This window comes from Nicotiana attenuata, unplaced genomic scaffold, assembly GCF_001879085.1.
Source record: "Nicotiana attenuata strain UT unplaced genomic scaffold, NIATTr2, whole genome shotgun sequence".
Taxonomy (NCBI): Eukaryota; Viridiplantae; Streptophyta; class Magnoliopsida; order Solanales; family Solanaceae; genus Nicotiana; species Nicotiana attenuata.
Window position 1 is genome coordinate 90,586 of NW_017671172.1, and position 15,612 is coordinate 106,197.

Sequence of the window (15,612 nt, forward strand, 5' to 3'; positions counted from 1 at the left end):
GAACGCCGGGGCAACGTACATGAGAGATATGACTACCATCTTTCATGACACGATGCACCAAGAGATCGAGGTATATGTGGACGATGTGATCATTAAGTCCAAAACACAAGATGACCATGTTCGAGATCTGAGGAAGTTCTTTGAGCGTCTGCGCAAGTATGATTTGAAGCTAAACCCGGCTAAATGCGCATTTGGAGTCCCATCTGGGAAGCTTTTGGGATTTATAGTCAGTCGGAGGGGCATCGAACTAGACCCAACAAAGATAAAGTCTATTCGGGATTTGCCTCCTCCAAGAACCAAGAAAGAGGTCATGAGCCTACTGGGAAGGTTGAACTACATTAGCCGATTCATAGCTCAGTTGACTTCCACGTGTGAACCCATCTTCAAGCTGTTAAAGAAAGATGCAGCAGTCAAATGGACGGATGAGTGTGAAGAAGCCTTTGACAAAATCAAAGAATACCTGTCGAACCCGCCAGTCTTGGTCCCACCTGAACTTGGGAGGCCTTTGTTTCTGTATTTGACAGTCTTGGAGAATTCTTTTGGATGTGTCCTCGGACAACATGACGTGACCGGGAAAAAAGAGCAGGCGATCTACTATTTGAGCAAAAAGTTCACAAGTTATGAAGCCAAATATACCCTGTTGGAAAGGACTTGCTGCGCTCTAACTTGGGTTGCTCAGAAGCTGAGGAATTACTTGCTAGCCTACACCACTTATCGTTGGATCCTTTAAAATACATATTCCAGAAGCCGATGCCCACGGGAAGGTTGGCAAAATGGCAAATCCTGCTCACTGAGTTCGACATAGTCTATGTCACTCGCACGGCAATGAAAGCTCAAGCCCTAGCAGATCACCTGACTGAAAACCCTGTTGATGATGAATATCAGCCTTTGAGTACCTACTTTCCGGACGAGGAAGTAAGCTCTGTTGAGGTCATTTCGGAAGACGCCAATGCTTGGAAAATGTTCTTCGATGGAGCGATGAACGCAAAAGGTGTCGGGATTGGGGCAATTTTGATCTCGCCCACTGGTCAGCACTATCCAGCCACAGCTCGGCTTCGGTTATTCTGCACAAACAGCATTGCCGAGTATGAAGCCTGCATTATGGGTATGAATATGGCAATTGATCAAGATGTGAAAGAGTTGGTAATTATGGGAGATTCGGATCTAATTATCCGACAGGCTCAAGGAGAATGGGAAACTCGAGATGTTAAGCTTATACCGTACATGCAATCTGTGGAAGATCTTAGCAAACAGTTCAAATCCGTTGAGTTCAGGTACGTCCCTCGGTTTCACAATGAGTTAGCCGACGCACTCACTACCTTGGCCTTAATGTTGCCGTATCCGGGCAATCTCCACATTGACCCACCGGAAATTCAAATCCGAGAAAGGCATGGTTATTGCAACACAGTTGATGTGGAGCAAATGTACAACCATGGTACCATGATATCAAGATGTTTCTGAAAACAAAGGAATATCCGGAACAAGCCAATGGAGATCAAAAGAGAACCATTAGAAGGCTCGCTGGAGGTTTCTTCTTGAGCGGTGAGGTCTTATACAAAAGGACTCCGGATCTCAACTTGTTAAGATGCGTTGATGCCGAGGAGGCCGGAAGAATCATGTATGAAGAGCACGCAGGAGTGTGCGGGCCCCATATGAATGGGTACGTTTTGGCAAAGAAGATCCTTCGAGCAGGCTATTATTGGATGACTATGGAAAAAGATTGCTTCAGTTTCGTCCGGAAATGTCATCAGTGTCAGGTGCAAGGTGACTTGATTCATGCACCGCCTACAGAACTGCATCCCATGTCAGCACTTTGGCCATTTGTTGCTTGGGGCATGGTCGTCATTGGGCCGATTGAGCCAAAAGCTTCAAATGGGCATAGATTCATATTGGTCGCTATCGACTACTTCACAAAGTGGGTTGAAGCAATTACTCTCAAATCTGTCCAAGAAAGCTGTGGTAGACTTCGTGCACTCCAATCTCATCTGCCGTTTCGGTATCCCTGCAACTATTATTATAGATAATGCTGCGAACTTGAATAGTCACTTGATGAGGGAGATATGTGAGCAGTTTAAGATCACGCATCGAAATTCTACTCCTTATCGGCCCAAAGCCAATGGTGCCGTCGAAGTAGCAAACAAGAACATCAAAAAGATTTTGAGAAAGATGATTCAAAGTTCCAGGCAGTGGCATGAAAAGTTGTCGTTTGCATTGTTGGGATACCGCACTACTGTGCGCACATCAGTCGGAGCAACCCCATATCTTTTGGTTTATGGCACTGAAGCCGTGATACCCGCAGAAGTTGAAATCCCTTCTCTTCGGATCATTGTTGAGGCTGAAATTGAAGACAGTGAGTGGGTCAAAACCTGTCTAGAACAGTTAACCCTAATCGATGAAAAGCGAATGGCCGCAGTTTGCCACAAGCAGTTGTATCAACAAAGAATGGCCCGTGCCTACAACAAGAAAGTGCGGCCTAGGAATTTTGAAGTGGGGCAACTCGTTTTAAGGCGTATTCTCCCCCATCATCAGGAAGCAAAAGGAAAGTTTGCTCCTAACTGGAAAGGCCCATACATTATCAGAAAATTGTTGCCAAGAGGGGCGTTATACCTGGGAGACATCGAAGGAAATGACCCCGAAACAGCTGTAAATGCAGATGCAGTCAAAAGGTACTATGTCTAATCCTTTTGCAGCAACGACATTATCCGATTGGGATGAAGAAGGCTTTCATTCTCGCTACCCCAAACACTCCAATCCTTTGCTAACCCTTTGAGCCGGTTACCTTTCTTTCATTACCCTCTTTGGAACTTGAAGACGTTTGTAAAAAAAACAAAAAAAAAAGAAAACAACAAAAACAACAAAATAAAATATTTCCCTGAACTACGTTTGACTTGATTCCGAAAGGATACGTAGGCAGCCTCTCTCTGAGGTTCAGTCACACCAAAACAAAAAACCAATTTCCCCCAAAAGTGAAATTGGGGCAGATGTTATAATGGTTCGGCGATGATCCTGCCTGAATGATTCCAAAGTTGTAATTTGATCCAAATTCTTTTTTACCCAATCCTTGTTCAAGTCCTTCCGATCAATCGGTGAAAGGTGTTCGGAATCAAAGAACGCGGTCGTTTGAATCCGATGCAATGAAGATGAGAGAAATAAAATGAGAGAGTCTTATCAGTGAAAACCTACGAGCACCGTAAGGCGATGGTGAGCAGAGAAACTAAAAAATGAGAGAGTCTTGTTAGTGAAAACTCGTAAAGAGCACTATAAGGCGACGGTGAGAAGAGAAATGAGAGAGGTCGATTGGCGAAAACCCGCAAAGGGCGCCTTTGATTGAAAAGGAGAAACCCCTCACCACCATTGGTACTGAAAGAGTCCTGGCAAGGTTTCTCGGTTTTAAAACACGGGTCGCAATGGGTTTATGAGAAGTGGGATAGTTGTGCGGATCAGGCATCCAGCCCAAGAAGCATGTCATGTCTATTGAAGTCTGCATGCACTCCAGATAAGTCCTTCTTTCCTCCCCGAAAGGGACGCTTCTATTTAAATTCACTTCTCACCTTTTGTTTACTTTTCTTTGAATCCCTTTCGGTATGACTCTGTTCCGAAACTAATACAAAGAAAAGGTGGCAAGATTGGTTTTACGGGGTTCTACTTAATAAAAGCCAAGTCCAAAGAAAAGTACCCAGCCTCAGCGGGTGCATCAAGTCGATCCCGACTGGCCATGATGGCCGATGCTCTGAAATTAAAGTTATTGAAAATGAAAGAAATCCAAAGTCAAGTGCCCATTAGAAGCAGAATAAAATGAATGGGCGAAAACCCCATACGGGTGAACCGTCATCTGGAAAGTTTGGAAAGTTGAGTTCCTTGGTTTTAGGAAAGAGATCAATTTCAGAAAAGCCAGCAAGCAGCAGAGGTTCTCACCAAAAGAGTTGGGCCGAGATTAAGTGATCAAAAACAATCAAGGCCACAAAACCAACCACCGTTTCAAAATAACAATTGTTCTTTGTTTGAAAATTTGAGACAGGTGCAATCCAAAGCAATCGTTCAAGAAGCAGGTGCAACCAAAAAAGGAAAAAGAAATGCGCAAGTGCTAGAAACAGCTTTGCAGCAACAATCCATAAAAAGGGAAGTCCCCTCCGAGTTTTTTCCGCATTTACTCATTCCATGAAATAAGTAAAAATGGAGAAAAAAAAACAAGATGAAAAGGAGATAAGAAGAAAATTCAAAAAAAAATGGTAGTATAGGATCCCCAATATCAATCTTTTACTCTTTTGCCAACATAGGGCTCCAACCCCTAGTTGAGATTTTAGACATAGGGTCTCCATCCCCTAGTCACCTTTTGCCAACATAGTGCTCCAATCCCTAGTTGAGATTTTAGACATAGGGCCTCCATTCCCTAGTCTCCTTTTGCCAACATAGGGCTCCAATCCCTAATTGAGATTTTAGACATAGGGCCTTCATTCCCTAGTCGCCTTTTGCCAACATAGGGCTCCAATCCCTAGTTGAGATTTTAGACATAGGGCCTCCATTCCCTAGTCGCCTTTTGCCAACATAGGGCTCCAAGCCCTAGTTGAGATTTTAGACATAGGACCTCCATTCCCTAGTCTCCTTTTGCCAACATAGGGCTCCAATCCCTAGTTGAGATTTTAGACATAGGGCCTCCATTCCCTAGTCTCCTTTTGCCAACATAGGGCTCCAATCCCTAGTTGAGATTTTAGACATAGGGCCTCCATTCCCTAGTCGCCTTTTGCCAACATAGGGCTCCAATCCCTAGTTGAGATTTTAGACATAGGGCCTCCATTCCCTAGTCGCCTTTTGCCAACGTAGGGCTCCAATCCCTAGTTGAGATTTTAGACATAGGGCCTCCATTCCCTAGTCGCCTTTTGCCAACATAGGGTCTCCAACCCCAGTTGAGATTTTTAGACATAGGGTCTCCATCCCTTAGTCGCCTTTTGCCAACACAGGCTCTCCATTCCGTGGTTGAGTTTTTATAGATACAGGGCTCCATTCCCTAATCTCTTTCTTTTAAAGACGCACAATCCTTGTTTTATCTCTTTCAATAAATAAATATTTTAGATTTTAGTTACAAATAACTCACGAAATTTTCCTAGTGAAAACTGGGGCGGAAAAATTTCGTTCGTTTGTTTGTTTTGATGTCTGAGCAGGTTTGACCTCGAGGCACAGGGTTCAAGATGACCAAAAGAATGAGTCTCAATCCAAAATAAAGAAAATAAGAAAAAAGAACAAAAAGAAGTGAACTCAAAGTGCAGAAGCGGAGAAAGATGCGGGTTACTTAAGATATGATTGAAGTCGCAAGCTTCACATGTCCCGACTTGATCCAAAAGCTGAAAAATGAACCAGCAGCTACAGCTGACAAGCATCAAGATTCAGATCGGAGTCTGCGGCAAGAACCAACCAAGACTCAAGATCAAGCTTCAATAGATTTATAGATAGGAATCTTGTAACTCGTAGTTGATAGGCTTAGCTAGTTTAGCTTTTTATTTTCCATTTTGGTGTAATAAGGAGTTTAGCAAGCAATAGCAGCAACAACAACAGTGAAATCACAGCTTCCTGGTAGTCCCAGCTACCGAAAACTTCCAGAACTACACTGACCTGATTCCTTTATAGCCAAGGATATGTAGGCAACCTTTGAAGCAAGGTTCGGTTAGGCTCTTTCAAAAATGCTTCTCATGGAGTTTCAAATGGGCAAAAACCCCTCATAATTGCTCATTTTATCTTTGCCCGAAAATCCTTCGTGTCTCCGAGCAAAGAGAGGCTGTTGTGAGCACGTGATTTTTGCCCCACATGAATTACTCCTACAGAATCCCAAAGAATTGGATTTTTCTTTTAATTATTGGTTATTTTAGGAATTATTGTAGAATCTTTCTGATCATTTGCATTTTTGTGTGCATGTTTAATTTTTATTTAATTCATAAAAAATAAAAAAAATATATTGCATTTGCATTTAGGATTTAATTTTGCATCTTAGGTTTAATTAGTAAATTAGTTATTTTATAAAATATGAAAAATCACAAAAATAGTTCATGTTGCATTTAACTCTTTAATTCTGAATTTCATAGCTTTTTCTTTTAATTTAGGACTTAATTAGTTATTGTAAATACTATGTTGAGTAATTAATATATTTGGTAGTTTAATTTAGTTTTAAGAATTAATTTAGGTTTTTATTTTTAATTTGAAAAGAAAAAGAATGTGGAAATTGAAAGATAAGGAAAAATGAAATGAGAAGGCTGATTTTTGGGCTTTCAATTAAAATTCCCCCAGGCCCAAACGATTTTGCTCAATACCCGGTCGATACAAGCCCAAACCATACCCTTAACCCGGTCCAAACCCCCGCCTAAGTCAAACGACCACGTTTTCTTCTTCCAATCTGAGCCGTCCATCTCCCTAGATCGAACGGCCCGGAACTAGCGTACCTGATTACATATAATTGTCCGAAAGGCTCGCCCCCCCTGATTCACCTCATTGCTTCATCTCCTCTTCAGAGACCTCAAGAACCCTAGAGCGCCGCCACAAAACGCCAACCATCTCCGGTGGCGCCGCCGCCTCAAATCGGCCCCAAATTAACACCACAAGACCCCCCTCCCCCCCCATGGCCTCCTCTTTCCCAGTCCCTAACTAGCATTCCTCGAATCCCCCTACATCTTTTCGAATATCAAATCTGAGTTAGAAACCCTAAAAGCCCAAAACACCATACCCTCGAATTGGTGGCATGCAAGGCCTAATCCCCGAGTTTTCCTGAGTTTCTCAAGGCTGATTTAACACAAAGCAATGATGTTCACTTGTTCTTGACAAAGAACAAGCGATTAGCATTATTTTGGGTTAAATCGGAGTGTCCAGTATCGGTTTCAAGTTGTAGGTAAGTTTTCTTGTATTTTTCTGTCCGTTTGTGTTATTTCACCTCTTATTCCTCTTCTTTTCTTCTCCCTTTCTTTAGTTAGTTTTTACTTTGACTGAAATTTGATAAAGGTTCAAACCTAGGCTTTTCATTTTGATTGGTTTGTGGTCGGATTTATTCCGTTTGTTTTCCAGTTTCCTTTTCAATTTTAAAGAGTTGTGCACTGATTTCGTTTATTCATCTACTTAGCTTTTATGTTAAATTTCTGATTCTTGCCCTTCTGGTTTTAGTTTTCTAGTTAGTCTAATTAGGTTTATTTCAACTTGATGATGTAGTTAATTCTGGCTCATTGGTTTTTTTTAAAAGGAAAATCAGTCATTTAGTTAGCTTTTGAAAACATTCAAGTCATATCTTCTTCTGTTTCTCATGAATTACTAAAATGGATTTCTGATTTGGTTTGGGCCTTGGGTTCATTTCTGACCCATTTTCAAAGGGCAGCCCATTCATGTATGGTTTAAGTTATTTGGTCAACTTGACCCATCTGGTTACAAGGGTAAATAACAGGGGTTTAAGGGTTAGTTTAGGGATTTTAGGTTAGGTAATCTGGTGTAACCAACTTAGAAAATTTCCTGGAAGTTGGGTTTGGGACTAACTTAGAAAACTGATTTTTAAACTAAGGACCAAGTAGCAAAAACGAAAATTGGAAAAGGTTTAATGGGCAAATCTGAAGTTCATTTCTGCTGCCCTAAAACTTCTCTATAAAAGGGTAATTGCTTCACTCTCAAGTCAGATTTTGGAGAGATTTTGGAGAATCGAAAAGATACTAAAAATTGAAAAACGGCCGAGTTTGAAAAGCTTTGAAAGAACACTGAAATTCCTGCATTTCTTTGGTCAAAATTGGTTCAATTCTGCCTTAAAACTTCCTAGTTGATCAAAGTATTTGAGTCTTCAAAGATGGGTGTTCATTTGGGTTCTCTACTGGTTTGAGGAAGCTGGTTTTTGCTTGGTATTGCTGGGTTTTAAAGCGGGTTCTGCTGCTGCTGTTAACTCCTTGTTTTTCTATTGCATTCCAGGTATTTTTCCAAACCATGGACAACAAGTGATTGTCAACATGTATTTCGAGTGGAAATCTGATTGAATACAAGTTGTATTTGAATTTATTTCTTCTGTTTCTTCCACTTCTTTAGCATTCTGTAGTAAATCTTATACTATACATGTTATTTCAGTTTTTCCCCTGTTATTAATATGTTGTGAAAATGAATCCATGCTGTTGAGAGTTTGGAGTATGATTTATGCATTTAAGAGGATGGTATGTTAATTTCCTGGATTCTGTTACTGTTGGTATTGAGAAAGAATTTAGTTGAGGTTAAATTTCATATGTTTATTTGTGAATTAGCTTAGAATTGAATTTAAGCATGGACAGTTGATGTTTGGAATACTTGCTGTACAAATAACTATGTATGGGAATCATAATAGCGATTTTAGTGTTCAAATGAATGGTGTTTAAATTTTTCTGTATTTTGTACTTCAGTTAGCTAATGTGCTTCTTGCTTACAATACTGAAATCGTGCAAATTTATTTGAGTGTGGACCCTGGAAGGGCTGTTTTGAGCCTAAGGCTTTTGGTGCCCAAGTTGGTTTCCCCCGCAGGGACTCGATCTTGAATCCATGTCGCTGGGTGTTCATTCTTTCACTAAATTTGGGCTCATTTTGGGCCCAAGCCTGAAGGCCCTTGTGAATAGGAGAATTGTATGCTTTGTCATATGTGGGCCTGTTTTCTTTTCGATCCAGTCATCTCAGTTGGTGATTACTGCTGGCCCAAACTATCTTTGAGTAATTGGAGCAGTTTTACTAATGCAAGTCCGCTGATTATCAATTTAGCTTAAACATTTGCTTAAATGTAAAATTCAAATGCTCTTAGTCTTTAATTAATTAGTTTTCCTTTAATTAGTTTGAGGTGTGCCATGATAAACAAAATCCCTAAGTCCATGGCCCTCGTATAATTAGTAATAACTCTTTTAGATCGAGGTGTGCAATTATTAAATTTTCCATGACCCTCGCAAACCTCTTATTAATTTGAACAATCATAGTTTGCTTTAGGCCCGATTTAGATTAAGTATTGTGATTATGTATATACTTGTAATTTTAACTCTAAAAAAGACTCGAGGGTTGCGTTCGCGCAACTTCAATCAAATTTTCTTAATAAATAAACAAAGCGTTATTAATTTTGGACACGTTTGCGTGACATGATTTTTGACGCGCCAAAAGAAAAGAGTATACGTACATGTAACTCAATTCTTTAATTATGCATAATTCAAGTGATTTAAAAGCGGTAAAAAAATAATTGCACATAGGTCCTAAAAATGAGTAGTTAAACAATTTAAGCCAAGTAATAATCACTAAGCAACCGTGCTAGGACCACGGAACTCGGGAATGCCTAACACCTTCTCCCGGGTTAATAGAATTCCTTATCTAGAATTTCTGGTTCGCAGACTCTTTAAAAATAAAACTTCCTCGATTTGGGATTTAAAATAAACCGGTAACTTGGGACACCATAATTTATTCCAAGTGGCGACTCTGATAAATTAAATAATCTCATTTCGACACTTTAATTGGAAAAATTCCCTTATATACTCCCTCTCGAGCGGGGTGTTTAAAAAAGGAGGTGTGACATCCGAGTCAGACCGCGCTTTTTTCGAAGAATCCTGCACCCATGGGCATACGGCCTGGCAGGCCTTCCCTTAAATTTATCAATATATGTTTGGGTATTATTAAAATGCTTTCACATTACCTCTATAATATAAATATTTTATTTAAGATCTTGTTTTGCTACTTGAAATTTTTTCAATTTTCATAGTCATCAAATCTTTAATATCTTAACTAAATTTATTTACTTTATTTTATATTTAAGTTTACCTCAAAATATAAATAGTCATAAGTTATCTCAATCTACGACTTTCTACAATTTATATTTTTCTTTATATTAATAAATTTTAATTAATATGTTACCTCCATGTTTCTAGCGAATTATAGAAGAAAAGTTAATGAGTGAATCTAGATATAGATATAGATATAGATTATAGGTACAGATATATAGATATATAATTTAAATTTATCATTTCAAATTTTCTCCTAAAAGTGCCAAGTGACTTTTTCTCAATACTGTTTTAAAGTTATTTCTATAGAATTCTATCATATAATCTAATATCTTACCATTTAGAAGAATAATATTGACCATATATTAGATACAAAAATATGAATTAATAATATCTTTAAAATTTAAGCAAATAGAATCCAACAAATAGATTTTTCTTTTAATAATGTTTAAATACTCTCTCCTTTCATATTATATAGATTATAACTTTATAACCAGTGACCTATGACTAAATGATTATAGTTGGTTTGATTGTTTTTATGAAAAGCACGTGAATGAATGGAGTTATATTACGTGTTGGTAACTTCTTGATTTAAAATAGAATAAGTAATTTCCAATATATAAAATTACTATTTCCTTAAAAAATTAAATATAAAAAAGTAAAATATAGATTTTTACTGCTCCTAAAAATTTAATTTATTCATTTTGATTTTATTGCCAAAAATTCAGGTATTATTTAAATTTATCAATAATATTTTTGAGAGTTATTAAATACTCTCACATTACCTTTATAATATAGATATTTTATTTAAGATCTTATTTTGCTGTTTGAATTTTTTTAAATTTTCAGAGACATCAAATATTTAATATCTTAAGTAAATTTCTTTAATTTATTTTATATTTTACGAAAAAGCGCCTGATCTGTCCTTTTACTGCTATTAGTACCCTCCGTTATACTTTCCTTCACTATTCGCCCCTACCATTATCCATTTTAATATTTTTGTCCCCCACAATTAACGGGGTCTTTTAGTAAGACACGTGGCACGATCTTAAACAACCTAAACATCTACATGTTTATCCCACCCGTTCAGCCCCGACCCGATAACCTCTATTGTCACGACCCAAAATTCGTTAAAGGTCGTGATGGCGCCAGACACCACTGTCGGACAAGACAACAATAAATAATAAATTTTATTCTCATTTTTGTATCTTTGAATCATAATTTCCTTCAAGTTAAAAGTAAAAAAATGGAATTACAGAGAAAATAATAATATTTTAGCCATTTCAATACTGAGCAGCCCATAATCACCCCAAAATCCGGTGTCACAAGTGCATGAGCATCAACTAGGAAGAACAAAATAAAATACATCATCTGCCCGGGATACAACATTGGACAGGAAAGAAAAATATAAATACTCTGAAAGAGACTCTGCGGGCTGTGGACTGCAACATGAGATGCATCTTACCTAAGTCCATGTGTCAACCACGCCGCTGCGTCCACAAGGCCACGAAATGTATATGTGCCTGTACAACAAATTTACAGCAAGTGTAGTATGAGTACGAAAAAGACGCGTACCCAGTAAGTATTCGGTCTAACCTCGGTCGAGTAGTGACGAGGGGTCGATTCCGACACTTACTATTGGCTATAAATAAAATGTCGATGATATAATTTAAACATGGATCATATAGGATGGTTGTAAGCTCAATATCGTGAAGTAGTAAGCAATTCTTTTATAACTATGAAATATCCAAATTTGTTTCTCATCATTTAACAATTTATCTCGGGCCATTGAGGCAATATCATTTATTGTAAATTTCAAAGTAATCAATTCAATCATGCGCAAATCATGCCGAGGTCTTACGGCCCTATCCAACATATAAATATAAATTGTGCATTGCCGAGGGTCGAACGGCATGAACCATAGATGCATCTATTAAATCTACCGAGGCGTTCGGCCCGCTCCACAAAAAAAAGATAAACACATTCAAACAACCAAATCAAAAATTTATTTAAGTGCAATTATTCAAGGAAATGCAAATTCTCAACGATCAAGAAAACGAAGTTTAACCTTTAAAAATTCCTTTACCAAGTTCAATGTGAATTAAGAAATCAAATTAACAAGAAGGTTGCAAACATCACAAGTATAGCATGATTTGGGTCCTAGACTACCCGGACTTAAGCATAATAATAGCTGCGCACGAACTCTCGTCACCTCGTGCGTACGTATCCCCCACAAATAGAAGCACATATTGAATTATTTTACCTATGGGGTTAATTCGCTCTTACAAGGTTAGAAAGGAGACTTACCTCGCTCCGAAGTTCCATGGCTGGCTCCCAAGCCTTTCCAACAACCCAAGCCGATGCCTAATGCTCCAAAACTAGTCAATAAACAAGAGATTCCATAAATATATACTCTAATACTCACAACAATTCGGTTTAAACAAATTTCCAACTCCGCTCGAAAAGTTGATAAAATCACCCTCGGGCCCACGTGCCCGGATTCCGAAAATTTTCGAAGATAAACTTTACCCATAACCTCACGAACTCAAATATATAATTTACTCTCAATTCCATGTCCTTATTCGTGGTCCAAATCCAAAAATACCAAATTCTAGGTTTTCTACCAAAACCCCACAATTTTTACTAATTTCCATGTTTAAATCCTTATACAAACCATTTATTTAACTTATAATAAGTGGGAATCACTTACCTTGTGCTGCTTGATGAAGATCACCCTTTGAAGCTCTCCAAAATCGCCCCAACCAAGTGAAAAATGGGTCAAGTCCCGTTTTATTAAAACCCTTCCGCCTAGCGACCTTCCGCACCTGCGGACTACTTGGCCGCTTCCGCGCATCCGCTTCTGCGGCTTCTTCTTTGAACCTGCGCCCTTCGCCGCTTCTACGGCCACTGTCTTTGCACCTGCGCTCCCGCAGGTGCGCCCAAACATCCGCTTCTACGCTCACTGGGCTGCCCTCGATGGCTCGCCTCTGCGGTCCTCCTGGCCGGTTTTGAGGCTCCGCACCTGCGGCCAAAACCTCGCAGGTGCGTGTCGCGCCCCCTTTTCTCCCCTTCGCGGGGGAGTCCGGGTTTCGACATTCATGGGGGAAATAACTCGCTTCCTTTTGGGAATTAGGTATTTGAAGAGTTGCCACCTAACGGATTAAGGTGCGTTAGGGCACCTAGAGCGATTAACTCATGTAACCAGTTTGCATTACCAGAGATTAGGGTAAGGGCTCAAAATAACCTTGAGGGGAAGGTGTTGCGGTCCACAACGGTGGGTCCCGGCCAAACTTAGTTATGTGAATTAGTCATTTAACAGATAAGTAGTCTAGGCACACATTTGCAAATAAAGGAAGCTTACACAGTCTAAGCGAACATATATAATCAAGGAAGTTTAGACGGTTCAAGCATACATATGTAAATTTTAGATAGTCTAAGCATGCATACTTAAATTAAAGAAGTTTGAACAGTCCGAGCATACATAAATTAAGGAAGGGAAGTCCTAAGTTGGTTAGCCTATAGGATCACATCTGTACAATACCCGGTAAGCCTTCTCAAATAGAGGGGTTACACGTGGCATTAGCGCACGGGTCATCATATCCTTTTACTACCCATTACCCTCCCCTTAGTGGTTATATAAGCGAGTGTAATTAAAGAACTCTAAGCGTGCTTTACCCGTCCCTTCCTTGTGGTCCCGGAGGTGTTTAGGACCTTTATACATAGGCAGTTCTAGAACTCTTAAGGTATTCAAAAGGTAAAATCTAAGCGCCAACAAAGAACACATAGGACTATCAAATAGGGAAGCAATTAGGGGCTCATGTTTTACCTCCACACATAAACAGATACGTAGCACGTCTCTAACAACTGATTTTGAAGAAATTTAGAAAGCCTTAGAACATGATATGTAAATGAACATCACAAACACAGAATATGTAGCATTCGTTTTAAAGCGAAGTGGTAGAACCCTAATCAGCTTGCCTATTGATTTTATAGCCTGTTAAACCTGGACGATTTCACACATAAACAGAGCCCAATTTCACAGTTATAAGACCATCAATTACCTAAGGCTTGCCTAGGCGTGGGTTTGTATGCAATCATAATTCTGAGAACTAATTGAAACATCTTGAAGCCATTCAATCCTATAGGCATAATGATCTAGGCGATTACAAATACAGAACTGATTTCATGCATATTCATACCTATGTGTTGGACTACTCTTAAACCTTTTACAAACAGTTATTCATTTAAGCAACGTAGACGTGATTTGGAGCCAATGCAAACAGAGTCCTAAATCAGGATTTCTAATGCACAGAGAGAGATGGTCATTTTATTAAGCATGATCAGAGCAGCAGTTTAATTATAGAGTTCCTAGGGGATTATGACTTTAGGCAGAATCAGAAATAAAATGATGACTCTAACATGTTTCCTAATATGCAAAGTAGTAAACATGATTATCCTAAGGTAGGATATCTAATGCAAAGGTTTATGGCATGGTTTTTTAAATGTAAATAGGCATAGCAAACCTAGTGGCATGATATCTATTGCAGAATGTAAACATAGTGTAAACCTAAAGCATGATTTCTACCCGGTTTTCCCACAAAAATCGTATATGAAACCTCCCCTTTTTACTAATTACGCCAAATATCTGTATACAAAGAATATTATTACAGACCAGAATCAAATGAAGTACATAAGTAAATGAAGCTATACTATAGGGAGCCTAAATCAGGCCCAGAATAAACCTGGGGATGCCAGGCCTTCAACACAGTCTCAGAAGCCAAAGGTCTCACAACCAATAGCGTGTCTTGGTGTGTCAGAGCTCCCTAAGGACCTCAAGGATCCCGGGCAGTGCTTACACTAAGACTTTTCTCAGATAGGGGTTGGTTGTGTGTAGTGTGGAAGGGCCAGCCCTGGTATGCCAGAGTTCAAAGAGATCTCAGGGATCCCTAAGCAGTGAACACACCAGAGGGGCAAAACTTAATAGTCTAAGAGTAGGGTGAGAGTGCTTGACACATTTTAAAAGACTTAGTAAAAAAGTTAAAAGTAAAAGAGATTCAGAAACAGCTTCCCTTTTTTTAAAAAAAAAAGATACTGGGAGTGACCAGTTTTTTTAGAAGAACACTAGGAGTAAAAGTAGTAGTTTTGAAATCACCTTGAAGAAAGCATGCTCGACAAACAACCCAATTGGTCATAGAGTACTCAGATTCACGCAACAAGTAAACTTACAAACAGGGGTGAAGGGGATTGTGAACATATAGGGCTAAAACCACATAAACAGAGAAACATTTGATACAACAAGTGTATAGAACCACCAGGAGTCTACTGAATCAGGTCAATCATGGTACTAGTCAGTTAAGACATAGATAAGGGTGTAGCAGGATCATGTTGAAGACACAGAGGTGTTGAACAACATGGGACATACAATCAGGACTAATTGAAATGCACTAGAAAACTAAGTAGTGACATAGTCATACCCATTAAAAGGCAGGGGTAAGGGATCCAAGTAAACATGCTAGGCAGGTATCAAAGAACTAAGTGAAATTAGACATGCTGACTACACATAAAGCATAATTGAGACATGCTTAATAACAACAAAGAGAGAAACAAGTTGAGTAACTAATGCAGGAATAAACATGGGTGTAATAAACATAGATCACATAAGGTTGAGTTTCAGAATTTAACTAGAGACATACCAGTTAAAAAAGAAAAATGCAAAATATGAAAGAAGCAGTGCAAATCCATTGTCTAGCCTTGGCTTTCAGCCGGCTAGGGCAACAATCAACACAAGTAGCAAAGAAAGAGAGAGTGTTTGAATGTGTGTGTGTGTATTCTAACTTACTGTTCGTGTCTAGAGGTAACAAAAATAAGAGAGTTTATATAGCACTTA

At 39.0% G+C, this 15,612-nt stretch overlaps 1 protein-coding gene across 1 annotated transcript; it reads left to right on the forward strand.

Moving 5' to 3' along the window:
• Window positions 1–1,113: 1,113 nt before the first annotated feature.
• On the forward strand, window positions 1,114–7,988 carry LOC109206425 (uncharacterized protein Mb2253c-like). Its single transcript, XM_019369245.1, has 2 exons — window positions 1,114–1,435; window positions 7,924–7,988. The coding sequence occupies exons 1-2, from the start codon at window positions 1,114–1,116 to the stop codon at window positions 7,986–7,988; spliced, it is 387 nt and encodes a 128-aa protein (XP_019224790.1).
• Window positions 7,989–15,612: the final 7,624 nt, after the last annotated feature.